Raw genomic sequence first — 25,065 nt, 5'->3', positions numbered from 1 at the left:
TGCTACTAGAGAAGTGACTAACATGTCATAGAACATGTCATAGAAGATTTGAGAAACGTTACGCTTCGAACGACCAAAACGACACCGTCCAGAGTACATACCAAAAAAGAAAAAAACAAAGCTTCCAGAAACATCTATCCATAATTTTACAAGTATAAACCCCCTCCCCCCTAGGGTTTTGTTATCCTCTCCATTTTATCACTCCATTCTACCAGTGCAATCGCACCACAATCAATTCAAAGGTATATATATACATATTGTGATGATTTCATTTTATATCTAGTTATTGAATCAATTCTAATCTTGTTTCATATGATTTGACTTCGGGTATAGGAAATGGCAGCTGCTCAATTGACATCAGTAACATGTTCTGTACCGGCTTTTGAAGGCTTAAAGTCATCCACAACATCATATAAAGTATCATCAGTTGTAGTTTCTTCACCTTTTAGAAGAACTTTGACTCTTAAGTCAACTCGTGGTTTAGTTGTTAAATCTGCTACTACTGTTGCTCCAAAGGTATAATTATTACACCAAATTCATTTTATTTTACAAATTTTGTATATGTTTTCATTTTGGTAAACTAATTACATGACTTGTTAATTTAGCTTAAGTTGTTATTGATTAAGGCTTTATATTTGGTGTTATGTTTTACAGTAGTGGACTTGTTATCATAGCCATATGCTGCGTTCGGATATACATCTAGAAAGAGAACAAGATAAGATAATTAGACTATTTGATAAATTATTTGATTGAAGAATAAGAATTGTTAGTTAATTTTGACATATATATATATATATATATATATATATATATATATATATATATATATATATATATATATATATATATATATATATATATATATATATATATATATATATATTAGCAACTTCCTCCTGTGCGAATTTAAGTAATGCGTCTCCACATATAATCAATATGCATCAGGATTGAAATACAGTATATTAAGAAGTGTGGTTATTTTAACCTCAAGTTGCTAACTTGCATCAGCCATTATTTGCAGAACATTATTTTGTTATTGATTTGTTGTATGCACTACATTTGTTCGAAATTATTGTAATATATGCTCGGTAAAATGCTACTTTTCGATTGCTCATTAGCTCTATGCATACAAGATGAAACTTTTTAATGACGCGATGATGTTATTTTTAAGCCTTCATTTTGTGCTTGCTGAGCCTGCCCCTTCATGTGCTTTTTCCCCTGTCTTGATTCATCTCAGAAACTGTCTTTACCTTGTTACCTTTGCATCACTTGGTTCTACATTAGGGCTCTGAAGTTTATGTCCTTTTAATGTTCCACTTTTAAAGTGTGATATTATGAACTATAATTCTCTAAGGCGTCAAGACGAGCAACATTCTTCTGTGCTTAAGGACGTCTGTTTTTTTATGTTCGTTTTATTTGATACATTTTCTGATTTATGTGGTTTTCCATTTCGTGTTGCAGTACACTTCATTGAAACCATTGGGTGACAGAGTGTTGGTAAAGATCAAGGCTGCAGAGGAAAAATCTGCTGGCGGTATTCTTCTACCGTCAACCGCACAGACAAAACCTCAAGCGGGCGAGGTTGTTGCCATTGGAGAAGGTAGGACCATTGGAGAGAAAAAAGTGGACATCGGTGTCAAGGTAACTGCTTCGTTATCGTTAGATTTTAGTGCCTGTGTTTGTGTATTTTATAAGTATGATTTAATTGGATGTGTTATCAAACTACTATTTATATAATTATGTTGAAGACTGGCACCCCAGTTTTGTACTCCAAATACTCAGGGACTGAAGTTGAGTTCAATGGATCAAACCACCTCATATTGAAGGAAGATGACATTGTTGGTATCCTTGAAACAGATGATGTTAAGGATTTGCAGCCGCTCAATGATAGAGTTCTTATCAAGGTAGTAATCCACACAATTTATGATTATATGGATACAGCTTTTAACAAGTTTAAATTTGAAGTGCCATTTTATCAAACACATATTTTTGGGTAGCCTACATAGCCCAATGGTGTGGCCCTCGCAGTTAACCCGTACAGGGAAAACTTCGTAACAAACAAACCTATTTTGGGCAATATAAAAACTGATTTACAAAGATAAAATAAAAAGGCTAATTACCTCTTCATGTAACTAAACGTATATCGGAGGAATTTAGCTTGCATCTCTAAAGGCGAATATTATTAACTTAACCAGAGTATTTATTTTGACATTTCTTGTATCAATTTAAAAAAAGCATAATTTGTCTAATACTTGACAGCTTATGATTTGATTATTAGTTGTCACAACTTCAAAAAACAAATTTGTACTCGGTATTGTTTATCACCATCAGTCGTCCTACTACAGCTCCATTCGACTATCCAAATTACATAAACATTGATTTTTTATGCTTTTTGTTGTTGATAATAGGTTGAGGAAGCGGAGGAAACAACAGCTGGCGGCCTATTGCTTACACAGGCGAGCAAGGAGAAACCCTCCATTGGCACGGTAAGTAAAACTTTACGTATATGGTTGCATTATGTATTTATGTATGGGTACTTTCAACCCATTTTGTAGGGCCACAAGTTTCATAATTTAATTTTGATAGGGTGGTCCATTACTTTTTTGGATGTCAACTTAAAGCCACTCTAAAGTTTTTAGTAGACCACAAGTGTTGACTTATATAGGGCACACACTTCTCACTTTCTACAGATCTGAGATAAACTTCGTTTATAAAGTAGTATGGTTTCAGGTTGCTTTTCTCTCAAACTAATAATACAAATTAAAAGTTAACAACTGGGATAACAGATCAAATGGGTCACTTGTTTTAAAAGTTTGCCCAAAATACGTCAACCTTCCACTTAGTTATGTTTCTTACTATATATATACTATATTTGTAGTTAATGCTATACATTAAACTTGGTTGGGTTTAATAGAGTTTGCTTTTTATTGACCTGTTTCATCCTTGCCCGTTTTGATATTTGCCCTACGCGTAAGATTTTTAAAATGGGCCAAATGGAATTTGCTAAAATGTTGACACGTTTCGCTTTTTAAAAAAAAGATAACAATAATGCTGACACATTTCAATGTCACCTTTAACTTGATTCTTGACCCGCCCCTCTTACTAGTAAATGCATTTGTTGCCTCAAATACACATTTTTTCTTATTATTATTATTATTGTTGTACCTTACGATTGCTACATTTTTTGGAACCACAGGTGATTGCAGTAGGGCCTGGTCCTCTTAATGAGGAAGGAGTTAGAACAGGAGTACCATTGCATCCAGGAAACACAGTTCTTTACTCCAAATACGCAGGCAACGACTTCAAAGGGACCGATGGTTCTGAATACATTGCTCTTCGTGCCTCTGATGTTATGGCTGTTCTATCATAGTTGCTACTTTTACTACTAAATTTATTGCTCTTTTTTGCCCCAGGCAAATTTGAAAAATGATGAGATAGCATTTGCAGTGTTGTATTCAAGTCTTTAAAGACAGCATTTTTTTCTATGTTCATTCTATAAAAAAGCTTATGTCCTAATCGTCGTGCGATCTGTTAGGCCTTTTGCCTTGGCTACTACTAGTGAGGCATGCCCCTTCGCTATTTCGCGAATGCGTGACACAACAATATGAACTGTATCGCTTAAAAGTTGTTAAATACGCAATATGCATATAAAGTCTATACTTTGCTAACTTGCCATAACAATAACTTTTAAGAAAATAACGTGTAAGCGTTAACTTGATCAAGGTGTTGTGGAAATTCTTGTTTCTTCCTGGGGTCGTGTCGTCGAGTTGGTTGTAGGCTTGTTTTTAGTTAGCAAATTATTGAAAGTTGGTTGTACGCTTGTTTTTAGTTAGCAAATTATTGAAATTAGATTACGATTACAAAGGCTAAAAGAATCCAAGTTTATATGTAATCAAAAAGAGCGGATAGCATGTGTCTTTTGTTAAGATTTGTTTACTGAACTTCGCCAACATATTTTTGTTATTTTCATTTTTCGATAAATTCCCATTATTTAATTTTTTTTATGAAAGTACATATAATTTTCATTTAATTTTTTATATGAAAGTACATATAATTTGATTGGCTATTTTTATTGAGGCAACGACAAGCGCCGTTTTAGTGGCGTCTTGACTGCCGATCAGAGCCTAAATTGATTTCTCATGCGTGCTTTAAACCCATGAAAATTTGATTCTACCATTTTCATGGCGTCTCCCTTTTTTTTTTTTTTTTTTTTTTTTATGTATCTATATTTTTATTTATTTATTTTTATTTTTCTATTTTATTTATTTATTTATTCATTTATTTATTTTTTTAACTTATCTTTAAAAAAAAAAAAAAAATTTCTTTTTAGCCGGAGGTCCTCACGGAAGCAATCTCTCTACCTGGAGTAGAGAGGGGGATGAATTTCCCTTTCCTATGGGTGGAGAATTCCTTTTCTCGACTCGTGGTAAAGGAAACGATTTCTCTTCTAGTTTAGGGTAGAGGAAGGATTGTCTACATCTTACCTCCTCCATACCCCGTAGGCACGGGATTGGGTATTGTTATTGTACATATAATTTGAGAATTGTTTTATTTAATAGGGATCATTCAATTGCTAAAAAGGGGTAGGTACAATACCTACCAACAAAAGACCAAATAGTGATTTTCCTTGATCTAAAAGTGTATGTCACTGACCGAGCAATGAATGAGTCATTCAAGTATCAACTTTGATTGGCTGTTGCTACTTGAAACCTAACAAATTTAATTAGGTAGTGATATTTATAAATTCAAAAATGATATATCCACACATATTTTCTATCATCTTCCAATAATATACCCTACAATAAATTCTAAAATAAAATTTGTGCAATATCATTTAAGGGTATATTAGGTATTTTGAGTGAATTTATAAATTAGGAGGGTGGAAATATCATATTTAATTAGGCACACACGTCTTAAAGCCTATCTAACAAGTATGGTTGGCCCACATGTTAATTTTTTTTTTTCGTTATTAGCTTTACCACCAACCCGTTGTAACCAACAAACTTTGTCTTGATTCGTATCTAACTAATTGGCTTTACATCGAACTCAAAATGACATCAAAAATTGTCTTAATCTTAATAGTTAAGAAATACTACAATAACACAATAATTAGTTATGAATACTATCATCTCCGTCTACTTGATAAAAAGTCAAATCTAGCAAAACTAATACTACCATGCTCATTGTTATACAACAAGGCACTTTCGTCACCAATTTTTTCTTTATACAGTGAAAACGTTGGTGGTAGCGTTGTTACAGACGCTACTGTCACCGTTTTCTGATAAGAATCCGTTGGTAGACCAATTGAAAGCTCGAGATTAATTTCGGGTTGTGTGATGTTCACAATCGGTACAAATTCCTCACTTGATAATCCACTAGTGGTACTACTGCTAAATTCGCCACCAACACCACCAACGCTGTTTGAAGATTCCACAACGTGTGTCGAATATTCGAGTGGGATCATTGGTATCTCGTCGATGATTTTTACAACATCCGTGTTGGTGAGTTGGTTGTTCCCAACTAATTTTCTCTTGATGTGCGTATTCCAATAGTTCTTGATTTCGTTATCTGTTCTTCCCGGTAGTTTTGATGCAATCATAGACCATCTGTAACAATAATTCAAATCAAATTAATGTCCAGTCTCAAAAACTAAACATTATCAAGTGGCGAAAGAACATAATTTAATTATTGGGTGCCTATTCCATAATTAATATTATTTCTATTTTTCCTTTATTGTTAGCAAGTTTTTTATGTTTCATGTAGTAACATGATTCAAAGTGGCACAAACTGAATATTTTTACTTATTATAGTGGACAAACTTCAACGTTTTATCTAAAGAACGAAACATATTATCCTGTCTTCCTAATTCATGTAGTAATTAAGTTGATATCCTCATCTATCTATCCGTTGCTAATATATGGGGAATATATATACAAAACAAATTTGTTAAAAAAAAGAAGGAAGCAATGAAAAAACATACTTGTTGCCAAGAACTGCATGGAGACTAAGAATGAGTTGATCTTCTTGAGGTGTAAAATTACCACGTTTAAGATCAGGTCTAAGGTAATTAATCCACCTAAGTCGACAACTTTTACCGCATCGATTTAACCCGGCCGATTTAGGTAAAGATCTCCAAGAGCCTTCACCATGAGAATTTATATAAGTTACAAGACGATCATCTTCTTCTTTGGTCCATGCACCTTTGTTGGTGTGATCTTTTTCACAACAAGGTGATCTCACCATTGAAATTGGATTAGATTTATTTTTTGATTAATTTGGTAATATGTGAAAAATAGGAAAAATTGGAAGAAAGAAACAAGGAAATATTGATGGTGAGGAAATGAGTAGGGAAATAAATAAGGAGTTTGGTGTGAGGAAAAGAGAAGAAAGAGTGGTTGTGATTGAAGTTAGTGCTGGATTTGGTAGGTATTTATCTACCCTACTTTCCATCTTTACCTTTTCACTATATTTATTATTACTATTAAATATTTTAGTTTTCTTTGGTTTTCGGAAGAATTAAGATAACTACTAAAAGTGGTACGTGAATGACGCGGGGTCTTTCGAATTGCATATTCATGGTTAACGTAGCGTTATGTATTTACAGAAGTAAAACGTTTTGCTACGGGTGTTTTTAGATACACGTAGTTAGTACCTAGTATACCTAATGGCCCATGCAGTTTTAACGTCAGGAAGATTGCGTAGAAAAAGGGAAACAGAACCATCGATATGATTTAGTTAGTTTGGGTAGTTTATTATAGGTGTATGTATATGAATTGAAGATAGGCTGAGGTATTTAGCATTTTTTTAGAAGTGTCTGTTTCGCGTATAGTTAGTCCCGTTGTGTTTGTAAGATTTTTTTGAGTTGAACGGTGGGTTCGGAAAAATTTAACGCGTGACGAGCGGGAAGATATGCCCCGTTGAAAATTTGGTTGAAGTTTGTTTAAGTCTTTAATTAAAATAATAAATTTACATTTAGTACCTCTAATTTTGGACTAAAATTACGAAGTTGTTTACAGTTTGGGGGATTTTTTTTTTTTAGTGTCGTTTGCCAAGCATGAGGAGGTATAAACGGTCAACACTAAACTTAGGAAGTTGTTTACAGTTTGGGGGATTGTGTTTTTTTTTTTTTTAGTGTCGTTTGTCAAGCATGTGGAGGTATAAACGGTCAACATCTCCATGCATACGGTCAACACTAAACTTAGGAAGTTGTTTACAGTTTGGGGGATTGTGTTTTTTTTTTTTTTAGTGTCGTTTGCCAAGCATGTGGAGGTATAAACGGTCAACATCTCCATGCATATTAGTATATATGAGAATTTTATAATCTTGTTCAATATCTAATTTCAAATCAATTATTTCGGATACAAAATTTAATGAAAATCCAAAAAAATCAATATGAAGTTGAATTCAATTTCTGTAGGGCTTTCAAATATGAATTATATTTTATTTTTTTGGATTTGGTTTAACTGAAATCGAATTCAATTAATAATATATATATATATATATATATATATATATATATATATATATATATATATATATATATATATATAAATCAATATGAAGTTGAATTCAATTTCTGTAGGGCTTTCAAATATGAATTATATTTTATTTTTTTGGATTTGGTTTAACTGAAATCGAATTCAATTAATAATATATATATATATATATATATATATATATATATATATATATATATATATATATATATATATATATTGAAAAAATAATTTTATAATCAAAAGTCAAATAAATTTATTTGTAATGAGTATTTGGGTTAAATTATGATTGTTTTGGTTTTACCAGTTTTAATTGGAATCAAATTGAATTTAAATTCGCTTTTGGTCCGGTTTCAATTTTGAGATTGAATTCGATTTTGATTTTGCCTTCAAAATTTTCAAAATCGAATAAACATGACTAAATAAACGGACTGAATAAATCAAGAATGTTGAAAACTGAACCGATGAACACCCATATGACAAGATGAGAGGTGAATAATTTTATTAAATTATCCATGGTTTATTTGGGTTATTCTTTGATCATCTTTTACCTTTTTTTTTTTTTTTTATGATTTCAAAATATGTTGTTAATGAAATTTAAATCCTAATGAATATAAAGTTATTTATCCATAAAGATAAGTAATCTTAATTCATCATCACACATCACAATTCAGAACGAGTGAATACTTGTTGGATCATAACATGATAACGAAATTAAGATGTAAATCGTGATAGTTTGTCATTTGTGATTAAGTTCTGAATTGGTTATCAGAACAACGATTTTTTACTTCTGATAAACAATGGTGAAGTTTAAGTGAACTTCTGAAGGGTAAACAATTATTTTAAGCGTAAAGTGTAGAATGAATAAATAAGATTTTCTTTGTTCAGGTTCGAAAAGATGAGTGTTTTTATTCAGTTATATGCGATGAGGTTATTCAATGGCCGTTCTGACCTTTTTCCGTGAAGTTCTAAGATATGTTGTTAGCAAGGTTTGAATCTGAGAATTCCGGTGAAGTAATTGTTGACAATTTATACAAGGATTCACTATGGTCATTACTTTTTTTATATGGACTTCAATTTATTTTATTCATAAACTCAAATATTTATATCTTAAATGACTACAAATTTCATTACAAAGGAAAAGGAGAGGTGGGTAGAACCCTACCGAGACTAAAATTATTTGAATCGCGCTTCTAATCCTATTATTTCTGACATTTTAGTGAAATATGTGCGAGTTCACCATTTGAGACGAAATTTTTTTTTTTATTGAAATAACCAAAACCTCGAACTAAGAAATTATATAAGGATCTTTGGAAACGATATGTAACCGCTTTGTTTATGGCCTTATGCTATTTTGCCCATTCCCGTTTGAAAGGTTTTGTTCTAGAAGTTTTCAACTACTCCACTATATAGATAATATATTTAACAACTTTAGTCAATTTATGCGTGTTTTTACCTAAATACAATATTTTTTTAATTAACTGAAACACCTTTCCAACCTTCTTCTAACAAATAATGATCAAGCACATTTTTTATCTAAAATAATATACAATAATAAATACAAATGTTATGTGAAGGGATTCTGGGAAAATTAAGGGTGTAAAAGAACCATAAAGTTCACAAATTGAGTTGAATCTGCACAGTTCTCTGAGTTCTCTCCTACCATTAGTTCTCTCGAAATCCTCACCCCAAATGTTATATAGTAACTACATAATAACATTGTATTTGAACTTTGTTCGTTCCATACGTTTTAAAATATGTACAATACAGTGTTTTAAAAGAAATTCTAATGACAATCTAAGAAGTTTCTGCAAAAAAAAAAAATGTGGTACATTTTGTTGATTAAAGGTACTCCCTCCGCCCCATATTCATTGTCTATTATTTTATTTAATTTTTTTTTTGGGTAAGCAAGGAAACCCTCCTATGAACGAGCACATTGGCTCCCCCATAGAAAGTAAAACCTCGGGTTATCAAGCCCCCCGAGCGCGAGACCTGGTACCGGGTGAATTGCGCATTATGCGCACCCTCTTGTCACACTCTCTTTTTGAACAATTTGGCAGAGCCAAGGATTGAACCCGGGTGGTGTGCTTCATTGGGCAACTCGGTGGCCACTCAGGCAAGCCTGAGTGGTTATCCATTGTCTATTATTCTTTTTTTTTTTTTATGTCTCAAATTAATTGTCAACTTCCATAAATGGAAAAGAATAATGTGAAAAATTTATTATACATGTAAGACAAAAAGATAGGTAAAAAGTAAGAGGTAAAACTGAAAAATGAACAGAAAAGTACATGTGTCAAGTACTTTTTCTTAAATTGTGTATTTTTTGTCTAGAGATAATAGATTTGAGACAGATAGAGTAATTTTTACAGTAATAGAAAGTGGGTGATTATTTAAATTGTACAACCAGGACATTTATGTAATATTTTTAATGACAACTTTAAGAATTATCATTAGAAAAATTTTATTTGAACATATATTTGATGGCGTATAGCTAATAAAATTACAATTTATGAGTATAGTTCATCTCCATTACGTTTTGTTGCCGCGACAAATTAATACTATAAAATTACCCTATTACCCTACATATCTAAATGACATAGCCAAAATGAATAGTCAAGTTTCAAACCTTCACAAATACACACCAAACTTTTTATTTTTTACAATTCACCCACAACTTTTATAATAATTAACTTTATATCTTTTATAAATTTGCCACATACCTTTCACACTTTATATTTTGACCATCAAACTTCTCACCCCTCATAAATTGACCACATAATTTTCACTACTCCACAACTACTCATTATCATTATTTTTATTTTTTACAATTCACCCACACACTTTATAATAGTTACCTTTATAGCTTTTACAAATTAATCACAAACTTTTCACACTTTATAATTTGACCATTAAACTTCTCATCCATTATAAATTGACCACATAATTTTTACTACTCCATAATTATTATTATTATTATTATTATTATTATTATTATTATTATTATTATTATTAAATCAATCACATAATTTTTCACTTGATTATTGTTTAAAATTTTCTTATTATAAATTAACTACGTAACTCATTGTTTAATAACTGTTTTATTGTTATTATATATAGTTTTTCCTATTTTATTAAATAGTTTGTACCAATCGTTGATGTACGTCTCACTTTATTGATTGAGCATTTGGGTCTTTTCTCTCGACAAGACGAAAAGTAAAACAAAAAATGATGAATAATTACTTCCACGCTTATTACAAATCAACGACATAACTATTTTTGGTCCTTCTTTGACAAAACGGAAAATAAAAAAAATGATAAATAATGACTTTTCAATAATTAGCTATGTAATTAATGTTAATCAAGGGTGAAGAACCGACGCAAAGTCAGGTTGCCTAACTAGTTAATTGCTAGATGTCATAAAATAATTAGAAGACATACTTTCTGGCTAACTAACATAAAACATGAGATGTGAAACATGGTTCTTGTTTTATATACTATACTACTATACATAATCCACCGCTTTTACTTAAAAATTGTCATGTATTAGTCCACATGTTGCCTTCCAATTTTATTATTCTATTATTGAATTATTGAATTATTGATAGATTGATAGACTATTATTATTATAGATATACTATTATAAAGAGATTATTATATTATACCTACATATTAAAAGACTCAGCGAAATCCGTCGTTTCAGTTACATCGGATTGTCGTTTTCAATTCCCTTTCACACTACAATCGGTCCCTCAACTTCCTCTTACCTTACACAACGCCCCTCCTACATATTAAAAGTCGTAGCGAAATCCGTCGTTTCAGTTACATCGGATTGTCGTTTTGAGTTCGCGTTCACACTACAACCGGTCCCTCAACTTCATCTTAACTTACACAACGCCCCCTCGAGTTTACAGGTAGAAAGCGTAAATATTATAATTTTATTAAAATAAAAGAAACTAATTCCACCCGAATTTTTAACGGGCCTTATCTTCTCGCTCGGTGCGAGTTAAATTTTTCCGAGACCACCGTTCAACTTGAAAAAATCTGATGAACACAACGGGACTAACTACGCGCGAAACGAACCTCGTTAAAAAAACACTAAATATTTCGGGCTATATTTCATATCGCTCGGTGCGAGTTAAATTTTTCCGAAATCGTAGTTCAACTCGAAAAAATCTAACGAACACAACGTGACTAACTACGCGCGAAACGGACGTCGTTAAAAAAACACTAAATATTTCGGGTCATATTTCATACATATACATACACATACAACAAACAAATCAACCTATTAGATATAATAGGTACCAAACAACATATATCCAAATTCGACCGCGCGTTGAATACAACCGCAGCAATGCGCGGTCGAATTTTTTTCTAGTTCTAAATTATTATTCGTTGTTTCGTGCACCTTCATTAGTCATCAACCTTTTCGAAAACATGTGTCTTAAGTTTTTTTGAGACGAGACGGGATCCGAATCGAGACTTTCTTGGGTGAAATGGGACTCAATTCTTTTACCTTACAATGAGGGCAGGCTAAATATCACTTCTCTTAAATCCAAAAATTGGGCACTCTTGGGCAATTGGTGATGGCGTTTTCGTAATGAAAACAACTCACTATGGGTCAACATAATCAAAAGCATATATGGGAGGGATGGCGGGTTGGGTTCTTATAATTCTAATAGTTTGAAGAGATGTATTTCAGTGTGGGACAATATCATCAATGTTGGCGTGGACATGTGCGAAGCTGGAGTACCTTTTGAAGATCAATTCGTGTGAGTTATTGGAGACGGGCATGACATACAATTCTGGGATGATTTATGGGTTGAAAACAACCCCCTCAAATCGTTATTCCCGGATTGTATAGACTCGAATCTAATACCTCATGCTCAGTTCGTGAAAGTGTAACACCGTACTTTTTTTTTAAATCACAGCGGAAGTATTTAAAGCATATAACATTTATATATTACAATACAACTGGTGTTACTTTTCAAAATAGTTATACATAGTTATATTAAACATCAGAGTTCTTCAGTGTGTCAAACATAACTCAAGCACGGCTATCTTCTCCCGTCCCTAGCATGTAAAACAATATAACCTGCAGGGGAGAAAATGTCGGGGGGAATTAGCACAACGCTAATTGAATGAGATATCCCAACAGATATTACTATCAAGTACCAAGCCTAGCTTTTGGGATCGTACATCTGGTCATGGTCATGTGGACATAGTGTTACATAGCTATCATATAATAAAGCATTACACATCGGTATCATACAGAGCTAGGCCAACAATCAGAGCAGCAATAGCATCAACAAGCTATTCACTAAAGGCACTACACTAACATAGCCTCACATAGTTATACAATAAGGATATCCATAACTCTTACACAACTATTCACTAAGTATCAATAGCTCTACACAGCTATTCATTCTCATAGCACTAACGGCTATACATAGCACTAACGGCTATAAATACAAAAGGATCGTTGACCCTGCCAGGTCTACAACTACTAGCTGATCAAGCTAGAGCTGTACCGATAGCCCTCGTTATTGTCGCACAATATACCTATCCTGATGTTTACATACGTCAATTGCAATATACTGTCATTACAATAACCAATGAGCTCATCCCTTCTATACACGGTTGACCTCTTCTGTCCCTTCTATACACGGATAGTTCTCACATGTGCACATAAACCACCTACAACTTCATGGTAGGTTACCTCACTAATAAACACAGGGCACCCTAATCAGGCATGCTATAGATTCAATCTAATCGAACAACATGAGAACAGCAGTATCACCTACTACTTATAATTACAATAGTAATCAACATGTATATATAGATTATCATAATCTTTAATAGCATAACAGGGGGTAGTAACTACACTTGTTACTAAATACTAATATCCATAAGGATAGTCTCAGTCACCTATTATCAGCAAGAACTCAGTGGTCTAATGTTACTGAGTCTTCTCCGTTCCTTTATCACCTGAGAACATCATATACTGAGTTAGTATACTTTTTCCTAAAAACAATAATCATCAATTCATACTATAAACCACATCATATAACTCTACATTCATATTTGACAAGGCTACATAATTGTCTATACGAAAAAAACCCTCATACGCGTGTAAAACAAATCATACAAGCTATCACAGCCTTTTGACCCCAAATAAAGTCTGAATCATTATTTTAAAACCTTACTATTGGAAAGTAGACTTCATTACATTTTATTTGATTCATCAAAAACGGAGTTACGGTTTGAAAGTTACGGCCAAAACAAGTTTCCAAATAAGCTGACAGACTGCAACCGCACGGAAGCATCTGCAACCGCCCGGTTGCACCCAAAATGGCCCGGATACACCCCGTAACTGTACGGATGCATCCTGTAACCGTACAGGAGCTGTTCATCAGCACCAGGTCGTTGTTTTCGTTATTTTGAGCCTCAAATCTCGTTTTTGCACTGTTTTAACACTACAAATCACTTAGAGAACAAACATAACTCATATATAAACGTTTACTAACATCAATTTGACATCAACAACACTTTTAGATCAAGATTTGGCCAAAAACCCATTTGATACAAAACCTAACAAAAATCCCCTTTTTACACAAATTAAGCTATAAAATCGACATGTAATTACCTTTTTGACTCACTGAAATCACTAGTAACTTATTTCACAACTCAATTGAACACAAAAACGAGAATCAAAGGATCAAGGGTTATGGATCTTGGGTGTGTTTGTGTATGTGTTTGTGTACAGAATTTTCAAAAATGGAAATAACATAAGAAACAAGTATAAAAGCTGGTAGGGGGTTCTTCATAGTGAGGAAACCTCTTTCGTGCCTCACACGGGTATTTACCAGTTATCTGAAATACAAAACACCTCATTAAGTGGTTCAAACGAGGTCCAATTTAAATAAACAAACCTGTTCCGTGACCCTTGTCACGAACTGGTCTCAACTATATAATTACATAATTATAAACACGTAATTATTAAAATCAATAATATTAACACGCACAAGGTAAAATGGTCATTTACTGCTAGGCCCAGTCTGAGGGTGTTATAAATTTAGCCCCCTTAACAAGATTCCGTCCTCAGAATCTGGTCAATCACGATCACTTAAGTCACAGGTTCTCATTACAACCTCTGTTTTCAAACTCAAGTTTGCATCTAAACGATAATACCCTTTGTACTCTAGCTCACGTACTCGGTCGACTTACCCTTTACAAGCTTTAAATTAACAAATTCTACAGACTCAAATACCAAAATCACCAGTCAATCTCCACTTTTTTTATTCGAAACCATTACTATTCCCGACAAAATGCTAAGGATAACTAATTATCATGACAAACCACCGTCCAAACAGTGACATTTATTCTGAATGTCATTCAACTAACCAACAATATACATAATTTCCGAGGTCAATTTAACAATCAAGATCCCAACCTTGTCACTGTAACACTCGGTACCATCAAATATACCAGATCGTTATCAGGTCTAACTCTGTATACAATTAAATTCCCTCAATTTCCAAGCAATGGCAACTAGATTTTAATCATTTCACTTAAATATGTACTCATGTCCACAAAATACGTCCCTAATTTCTCAAAATTGTTCAGGTTAGTTATTTCATTCTCAAATAATTTATGGTTCAATAATCAGTCCACTGTCCATGCACAATTTGAGTCATCTATATTTCCTTCAGCTCCCAGAATTTCTATATGACTTACCCTAATATACTTCTATTGGCCAGACACAAGTATATTATTCTAAATTAAACCTTCATTCTGAGTCACTTGATAAGGAAAATCCGAAATGATTTAAACATTGGTCAAGGCACACAATTTCCTGTTAAGCAATTGGTAATAGGAAAATTTATTATATCACTAGTCAACAAGTCTCATCAGTCGTATGTAATCAACCATCAAAAGATTCATATGTGGTTGTATAACTAAACCTGATCAAGTCATCATTTACAACATATCGCAGTAGTCTAAATTCAGTTTACGAAAGTCACACTATTTGTAAACCAATAACAATCTAGATATTCTATGTTCAATTCCCGCAAGTTATAACCGTCAAACGAAGATGTCATACAACTATCCAAGCATAGGAATTTATCAAGTCATATCATTCTATCTTAATGATTCACTGGTCACAATTCCCAAACATTGTCTAAAACTCGGCTTTGTCTTCCATTCATAACACATACCCGGTATCAATCCCCACTCAGGTCAAGGGTTTCCCCATCTTCTAAAAGACAACACGGGGAACACTACCCATATTTACTTTCTAAGGGTCACCACAAACTCAGACGAGTTCAAGGAAGGAAAATAATTCCTTAAGGCTTCACTACAGATTTCACGCAATTAATCCAAGCAAGTATAATAATACCGTAGGGCTAGCATCATATATATAACATGCAATTCACATACGCATAGCAACTGCATGCATGGTTCGAGTCCATTATCACTAAACAATTGAAATAAAACTCTATTCCAATTCTTATGATGCCACTGCATGTGTCCCATCAGTTCAAAGAAAGGAAACACAATTCACATAAGCCCTATGTAGTCTTATCAAATCATGGATATGACTATAACAAGTCAAATATAATAGACAAGTTTCATACGATAACTAACCAGTCACAAAAAGCATGTTAAATCTATATCATGCATTGTAACATCCCGCCTTTTTCCGTTTACTTTTTGTTTATTTATTTAAAGTCCGTTATATAATTATAACATCTTCTGTTAATACGCATTTTAAAATATTTCGTTTAGGTAATCCGTTTGGTTAATACACGCACCTGCTTCAAACTTGAGGGACCAATGTTGTCATTTGACCAAACTCATGACTAGGTCAAAGAGTCAACATCCATCTCCTCCATTCATTATCCATTTCCTTTTTACTTTTTCTTAATACTTTCATCTTTTCTTTCAAAACTCCAAATCAAAGATTCATCATCCACTTTCAATCTAGCAATCAAACATCAAAACAAATTACATATTTGGAATCCTTGCATCTTTCTCTTCAATTCTATACCGATTTCATCAAGTTTGGGTAACTTTCTAAAATCACTAGATTCTTTGTTCTTGATGTTTTTAACTTATAAAAGTGTTAATTAGTGTCTATGGCTCAAGTCTAACATGAATATATGATGTGTATGCTTGTTCTTGTTATTTTGATGTAACTAGCTTAAACTTGAAATGGGTGTGTTTGATCTTGAGATTTGGTTGCTTAAATGTTGTTAGATGTTAAAAGTACATGTATTAAATGTGTTACTAGCATCACTAGCTTCAATTTGATGTGTAGGTTGATTAAGAACACTTCATTAAAATGATTATTGATTTTGTGATTTTGGGTTAGGGTTTGATAGAAGTAAAATGGAATTTAAATGCATTGAATGCTTTGCAAGGTTAATTGTAAGTGTTTATTAGCATTGTATGCATGATTACCTACAAAACGGCGTATTATATGTGTGCATTTAATTCTCGAATCATCAAAGTGCATTTATGGTGGGCATTTAATGAGCTTTCAACTTGGATTTGATTATTGTAAATGATGATTTTGGTTGATGAAATGTGTTTAGTTGTGTTCCTCATTAAATTACCTTTCCAACGGTGTATGGTATGCATTTTGAATGTTTTCGGTTCATGAGTTATGTTTGTTTGATGTTTGGTTCGAGACTTAACAAAATTTCAGCAAACAGCACCTTTTAAGTAGTAATGCGCGCCGCACATTATTTCGCGCGCCGTGCAAATGTGAAGACCCAGATGCTTACCCCCTTTAGACAATTCCTGACCTGATTCCACGCTTTAGCGCGTGCCGCGCACTTCCCCAGACCAAAATTCCTTTGTTGTTTTATTTTTCACAAATTTTCCCGCTTAACCGCAACTCCGATTAACATGAAATTTGGATAACATGCTCATATACGATTCCTCATCATGGGAAATTTTCTGAATACCCGACCCGACCCCGTTGACTTCAACTTTGACCAAGTATGACTTTTAGTCAAACTTAACCTAATATTTAGGAAATCGTTCTAACATGCTTTTATACTTGTATCTTGCATGAAACTTGACAATTTGATTCACATGCTATATATTCGAGTCGTAACGAGCCATATGACTAATTGAACAACTTTGACCAATCGTGTTCCCGTTATTGATACAACCTACTTGTTTAGGTCAAGACTAGCAATTGTCCTTGCACACGTTTACTTGTGAAGTACTTTATTACTCGTGCACTTGATAATGCTAAAAACGAACATATATTTCATAGCATTATTTCTCAAGAAAGACAAGCTTTTAGTTGCAATTGTTCTATTTACAAGTGATATTCGTTTAAATAATAAAAGGTGAAGACAAAAGACAGATTCGACGAATTGAAGACGCAAACGACCAAAAAGCTCAAAAGTACAAAAGACAATCAAAAAGGTTCCAATTATTGATAAGAAACGTCTCGAAATTACAAGAGTACAAGATTCAAAACTCAAAGTACAAGATATTAAATTGTACGCAAGGACGTTCGAAAATCCGGAACCGGGACCAGAGTCAACTCTCAACGCTCGACGCAACGGACTAAAAATTACAAGTTAACTATGTATATAAATATAATATAATATATAATTAATTATATTAATTATATATATATATTATATTTATAAATAAAAACCGTCGGCAGAGAAAGACTCCAAAGTTGTGAGCTGGAATTTCAAACTCCGCGACTCGCGGAGTTTGAAGGCAAAATATGCCGCGAGTTGCGGAGCCCCAAAATGAAAAACTCCCTATAAAGCAAACCGAAATCTGATCATTTTTATCATCTTTTTTTTCTCCTCATTCATACGATATATTTATATTTATAATTTATATTTTAATTTTAATTTTAATTATAATTCTAATAATAAGGGTATGTTAGCGAATGTTGTAAGGGTGTAAGTCGAAATTCTGTCCGTGTAACGCTACGCTATTTTTAATCATTGTAAGTTATGTTCAACCTGTTTACATTAATGTCTCGTAGCTAATTTATTATTATGCTTATTTAAAACGAAGTAATCATGATGTTGGGCTAATTACTAAAATTGGGTAATTGGGCTTTGTACCATAATTGGAGTTTGGACAAAAGAACGACACTTGTGGAAATTAGACTATGGGCTATTAATGGGCTTTATATTTGTTTAACTAAATGATAGTTTGTTAATGTGAATATAAAGATTTACAATTGGACGTCCTTATAAATTACCATATACACTCAATCGGACACGATGGGCGGGGTATTTATATGTACGAATAATCGTTCATTTAACCGGACACGGGAATGGATTAATAGCCACTAGAATAATTAAAACAGGGGTGAAATTACATTCAAGGGTAATTGGTGTAATTGTTAACAAAGTAGTAAAACCTTGGTTTACACGCAGTCGATAACCTGGTGTATTCGTTAAACAAAGTATTAAAACCTTGTTACAATTCGAATCCCCAATTAGTTGGAATATTTAACTTCGGGTATAAGAATAATTTGACGAGGACACTCGCACTTTATATTTATGACTGATGGACTATTATGGACAAAAACCAGACGGACATATTAAATAATCCAGGACAAAGGACAATTAACCCATGCGCATAAAACTAAAATCAACACGTCAAACATCATGATTACGGGAGTTTAAATAAGTATAATTCTTTTATTTCATATTTAATTTCCTTTATTTCATATTTAATTGCACTTCTAATTATCGCACTTTTATTTATTGTTATTTAATCGCACTTTTAATTATCGTACTTTTTAATTATCGCAATTTTATTTTATCGCACTTTTATTGCAATTTCATTATCGTTATTTATTTTACGCTTTAAATTAAGTCTTTTATTTATTTAATATTTTACATTAGGTTTTAACTGCGATTAAAGTTTTAAAATCGACAAACCGGTCATTAAACGGTAAAAACCCCCCTTTATAATAATAATATTACTTATATATATATTTGTATTTTTATAAAAGTAAACTAATATAGCGTTAAGCTTTGGTTAAAGATTTCCCTGTGGAACGAACCAGACTTACTAAAAACTACACTACTTTACGATTAGGTACACTGCCTATAAGTGTTGTAGCAAGGTTTAAGTATATCCATTCTATAAATAAATAAATATCTTGTGTAAAATTGTATCATATTTAATAGTGTTTCCTTGTAAACTTCAATAGTATTTTATACCCCTTAGCTTTGACATCAAGTATTTTTGGCGCCGCTGCCGGGGAACTTTCTAAACGCCGGAAGCGCAACGCTAATAAAAAAAAAAAAGATTTTTAGTTTACTTCTATTAAAAATTCGTTTTTGTAAAAATACGTTTTAATTATTATTCAAAAATATAAAAAGAAAAACAAAAATATAAGTATTTTTAAGATTTTGTTAAATATTTAAGTTTTATAAGTTTCTTTATTTTTATTTTAGTTTATAAAAATATAAGTTTTATTTAAATATCTTTTATTTATATAAAAACAGAAAACAGAAAAAAAAAATAATAAAGAAAAACGCGTCGAATTTAATAAGCTGTCATCTGAATTTCTGAACCTCGCGACTCGCGGGGTTTGAAGCATTAAATACCGCAAGTCGCGGAGATAACCTGACACGCCGACAGAAGCCCTAATTCAGCATTAATTACGGTTAATTATTAATTATTATTATTATAACCCTAACTAATTATTATTATTATAATTACTTTTACTTTTTATTTAATTTATATATTTTAGTTAAATTAGTTTAATTAAATTGTAAAATTAGTAGTTTTAATAAATAAATAATATAAAAATAATATTTTTATAAAAAAATTGTAATTTTTACAACTTTTTGTATATTTTTATATTTTGTCCCCTTTTAATAGTTGTAGCGTAATATTTGTATTTTTCGCTCATATTTAATTTTAAACTTAGTTTTTGCCATAGTCATTTTTACTCCTAGATTTTTAGGCTTTGCCGTAGAATTCCTTAAGTGCTTTTTCTTTAGACTAAGATTTAGGTACTTTAGAATTTTGCAACGCCTTTTTAAGTTTTAGTTTCTTTTTAAGTTATTTCCATTTGGGATTTAGTTTTTCCTGTAAACTTTAATATTTTTAGACACCTTTTACTATGTATCAATTATCATTCCAATTAATAATTTCAATTTGCGATTATAATTTTAAGTTAGTTGTAGTAATAAGGTTAGGTTAGTCAAGTATTTTTAAGTTTTTATAAGTTTCTTTTATTTTTCCGTCACCTTTTATTTTTCAACCATTTTTTCTTTTTCAACCTTTTTTGACGAACTCTTTTTCTTTCTTATTTCTCGCTATTCTAGTTTTAAGACATAGATTTTTATTCTACTTCTTATCTAAATTTCTTAAAATTACGAAAATTTATTTTAAGTGGTTAAATTAATAGACATCAAAATTTTCTGGTTCGTAGTAATAGTTGGATTTGTACGTGGACCGGGTTATTGGAGCCAAACAGTCCTCAATTATATTGAGACCAAACGAATCCTGCCCCTCTGCTGCATCTTTTGGCTATTCGAAACGTGGGCAAAATCAGAAAAGACTATTGATTGGATAACTTATTATAATTTTTCTTTCCTTTTAAAAACTAATAGGATATTCAGTGAATGCACCGAGCAAGACGTTCATCACCTTTTGTACGTTCACCACCTGTAACTAGATCAAGACATTTAGCAAATATAACCGCCGTTGATTTTTCTTTAGAATCGTCATCCAGTCGACCAAGTACTTCAGTTCAAATTTCCGATAATCCATTTTTTGAACCCGACCTCACAATTGAGAATCCGGAGAATATTCAGGAACGGTTCGTAGATCCTGAACCACTAAACTTTCCTCCGGAGCCACCAATCATTCAAACAGAGATTGTTGAGGAACGAACCATTAAATCAGAATCATCTAGTGATACCGATTCAACAAATTCAATTATGGAGAATCTGGAACCTTTAAGTATGGAAGACCGAATGAGAGCTAAACGCACTGGCCAAGGTCACGCAATTACTCATCCAGACATTAATGCACCAGATTATGAAATCAAAGGACAAATTCTACACATGGTGACTAATCAATGCCAATTTAGTGGTGCGCCGAAGGAAGATCCAAATGAACATCTACGTACCTTTAATAGGATCTGCACACTATTTAAAATCCGAGAAGTGGAGGATGAACAGATATATCTCATGTTATTTCCCTGGACTTTAAAGGGAGAAGCCAAAGATTGGTTGGAATCGTTACCTGAAGGGGCGATTGATACATGGGACGTTTTAGTTGACAAATTTCTTAAACAATTCTTTCCTGCATCTAAAGCCGTAAGACTTCAAGCAGAAATTGTTACGTTTACACAGAAGCCAAATGAAACTCTATATGAGGCATGGACAAGATATGGAAAGTTGTTAAGAGGATGTCCGCAACATGGTTTAGACACCTGTCAAATAGTACAAATATTCTACCAAGGATGCGACATCACTACAAGAAAAGACATAGATATAGCAGCTGGTGGTTCTATTATGAAGAAAACCGAAACTGATGCTTACAAAATTATTGATAACACTGCTTCCCACTCACATGAGTGGCACCAAGAAAAAGATATCGTTAGATCATCTAAAGCAGCTAGAGCCGATTCTAGCCATGACTTAGATTTCATTTCCGCAAAGATAGATGCTGTGGAGAGGCGAATGGAAAAGATGACTAAAGATATTCACTCAATACGAATTAGTTGTGAGCAGTGTGGAGGACCACATTTGACAAAAGATTGTCTCAGTATTGAATTAACAATGGAACAAAGAGAGAATATTTCATACATAAACCAAAGGCCTGGAAATAATTATCAGAATAATTATCAACCGCCAAGACAGATTTACAATCAAAACCAGAATTATAACCGAAATATTCCATACAACAACCAACAAGGTCCTAGCAATCAACAAGTATCCAATAATACTTACAATCAGCAAAGACCGAATTTTCAAAACAAACCACCACAACAAACCGATGATAAAAAGCCGAATTTAGAAGATATGATGACAAAGCTAGTTGAAACTCAAACGCAGTTTTTCACATCTCAGAAACAAACCAATGAACAAAATGCTCAAGCATTTAGAAATCAACAAGCTTCTATTCAAAATCTGGAACAAGAAGTAAGTAACCTAGCAAGGTTAATAGGTGAAAGAAAACCGGGAAGTCTACCTAGTGATACAAATGCTAACCCCCGGAATGAAACAGCTAAAGCTATTACCACAAGAAGTGGCACAACACTTAAACCACCTGAAATACCTGTAACTTCTGATGAAACCATTCCTACTCCACAAGAACCACAGCCTGATCAAGATAAGGAAAAAGAACCGGTAGTTGAAAAGGTTAATAAAGATAACACAGTTAAGGATAAACCTTATGTTAAACCATACCAACCACCACTTCCTTACCCGAGTAAAATGAAGAAAGAGAAACTTGAAGCCGAGCAATCCAAATTTTTGGATATGTTTAAACAGATAAATGTAAATCTTCCTTTCATTGATGTGATTTCAGGAATGCCTAGATATGCTAAATTCTTGAAAGATCTAATCTCAAATAGAAAGAAAATGGAAGAACTCTCGGCTGTTACTATGAATGCTAATTGTTCAGCAGTGCTGTTGAATAAGATACCAGAAAAACTATCTGATCCAGGAAGTTTCACAATTCCATGTTTTCTGGGTAGTCTTAGTTCAATAGAAGCATTGGCAGACTTAGGTGCTAGTATAAATCTAATGCCGTATTCACTATACGCTAAACTAGACCTTGGAGAATTAAAACCAACCAGAATAAGCATACAACTAGCCGATAGATCAATAAAATATCCTAGAGGGATAATGGAGAACATGCTAGTTAAAGTTGGTACTTTAGTATTTCCAGTAGATTTTGTTGTTCTGGACATGGAAGAAGATTCTCAAGTTCCTCTCATATTAGGAAGACCATTCTTAAACACGGCTAAAGCAATGATAGACGTGTTCGGTAAGAAATTGACCCTAAGTATAGAGGATGAGAGTGTTACCTTTTCAGTTGATAGAGCAATGCAACAACCACAATCTGCAGATGATACATGTTATTATATTCAAACTATAGATGCACATGCAGAATTATTAGAAGAATTTTCAGAATTACAAGGAACAGGAGAATGTTCTTTAGGAGAAGGTAATGAACCAATTGATGAAGCTAAAATGTTAGCTACACTTATAGCTAATGGATATGAACCAACAACAGAAGAAATTCAAATGCTAAAAGAAGAAGACAGATATCGATACAAATCATCGATAGAAGAACCTCCGAAATTAGAGTTAAAGCCACTTCCAAACCATTTGGAATACGCTTATTTACATGGTGAATCTGAATTACCTGTAATAATATCATCTTCTCTTACTGAAAATGAGAAATCACAACTCATTTCTGTGTTGAAAGCTCATAAACCAGCCATTGCATGGAAGATTCATGATATTAAAGGAAAAAGTCCTTCGTATTGCACACATAAAATCCTTATGGAAGAAGGTCATAAAACGTATGTGCAACGCCAACGAAGACTAAATCCTAATATGCAAGATGTAGTTAAGAAAGAGATTATTAAACTGCTAGATGCAGGTTTAATTTATCCAATCTCTGATAGTCCATGGGTAAGCCCAGTTCAATGCGTGCCTAAGAAGGGTGGCATGACTGTCATTACAAATGAGAAAAATGAGCTTATTCCTACTAGGACTGTAACAGGATGGCGTGTATGTATTGATTATAGAAAATTAAATGACGCCACCAGAAAAGATCACTTTCCCTTACCTTTCATAGATCAAATGTTGGAAAGATTAGCCGGAAATAGTTACTATTGTTTTCTAGATAGATTTTCCGGATATTTTCAAATTCCAATAGCACCCGAGGACCAAGAGAAAACCACATTCACGTGCCCTTATGGTACTTTTGCTTACAAAAGAATGCCATTTGGACTTTGCAACGCCCCTGCAACCTTTCAAAGGTGTATGATGGCGATTTTTCACGACATGATAGAAGAATGCATGGAAGTATTCATGGATGACTTTTCAGTCTTCGGTGATACATTTAAATCATGTCTAGTTAATCTGGAACGAATGCTAATTAGATGCGAAAAATCAAATCTAGTACTTAATTGGGAGAAATGCCATTTCATGGTTAAAGAAGGCATCGTTCTTGGACATAAAATTTCAAAAGAAGGAATTGAAGTGGATAGAGCTAAAGTAGATGTAATTGCTAAACTTCCACATCCCACCAATGTTAGAGGAGTTAGGAGTTTTCTAGGGCATGCCGGTTTTTACCGACGTTTCATAAAAGATTTTTCTAAAATTGCCACTCCTATGAATAAACTCCTAGAAAAGGATGCTCCATTCATCTTTTCAGATGAGTGTATCAAATCTTTTAATATTCTTAAAGAGAAACTCACTAATGCACCAATCATGATAACACCAAATTGGAATCTACCATTTGAACTAATGTGCGATGCAAGTGATTTTGCAATGGGAGCCGTTTTAGGACAAAGGATTGAAAAACG

At 32.9% G+C, this 25,065-nt stretch overlaps 2 protein-coding genes across 2 annotated transcripts; one reads left to right on the top strand and one right to left on the bottom strand.

The window, feature by feature from the left end:
* Positions 1-226: 226 nt before the first annotated feature.
* On the top strand, positions 227-3,491 carry LOC139843310 (20 kDa chaperonin, chloroplastic-like). Its single transcript, XM_071833384.1, has 6 exons — positions 227-242; positions 334-516; positions 1,462-1,641; positions 1,749-1,904; positions 2,409-2,486; positions 3,197-3,491. Exons 2-6 carry the CDS (start codon positions 337-339, stop codon positions 3,368-3,370), a joined length of 768 nt encoding a protein of 255 aa, XP_071689485.1. The 5' UTR covers positions 227-242; positions 334-336; the 3' UTR covers positions 3,371-3,491.
* Positions 3,492-4,933: 1,442 nt separating this feature from the next.
* On the bottom strand, positions 4,934-6,353 carry LOC139843309 (transcription factor MYB7-like). Its single transcript, XM_071833383.1, has 2 exons — positions 5,981-6,353; positions 4,934-5,606 (listed from the first exon to the last, which is right to left on the bottom strand). The coding sequence occupies exons 1-2, from the start codon at positions 6,241-6,243 to the stop codon at positions 5,126-5,128; spliced, it is 744 nt and encodes a 247-aa protein (XP_071689484.1). The 5' UTR covers positions 6,244-6,353; the 3' UTR covers positions 4,934-5,125.
* Between the last annotated feature and the right edge of the window lie 18,712 nt (positions 6,354-25,065).

This window comes from Rutidosis leptorrhynchoides, chromosome 4, assembly GCF_046630445.1.
Source record: "Rutidosis leptorrhynchoides isolate AG116_Rl617_1_P2 chromosome 4, CSIRO_AGI_Rlap_v1, whole genome shotgun sequence".
In the NCBI taxonomy this organism is placed as follows: Eukaryota; Viridiplantae; Streptophyta; class Magnoliopsida; order Asterales; family Asteraceae; genus Rutidosis; species Rutidosis leptorrhynchoides.
This window is presented reverse-complemented; position numbering and strand designations above follow the sequence as displayed.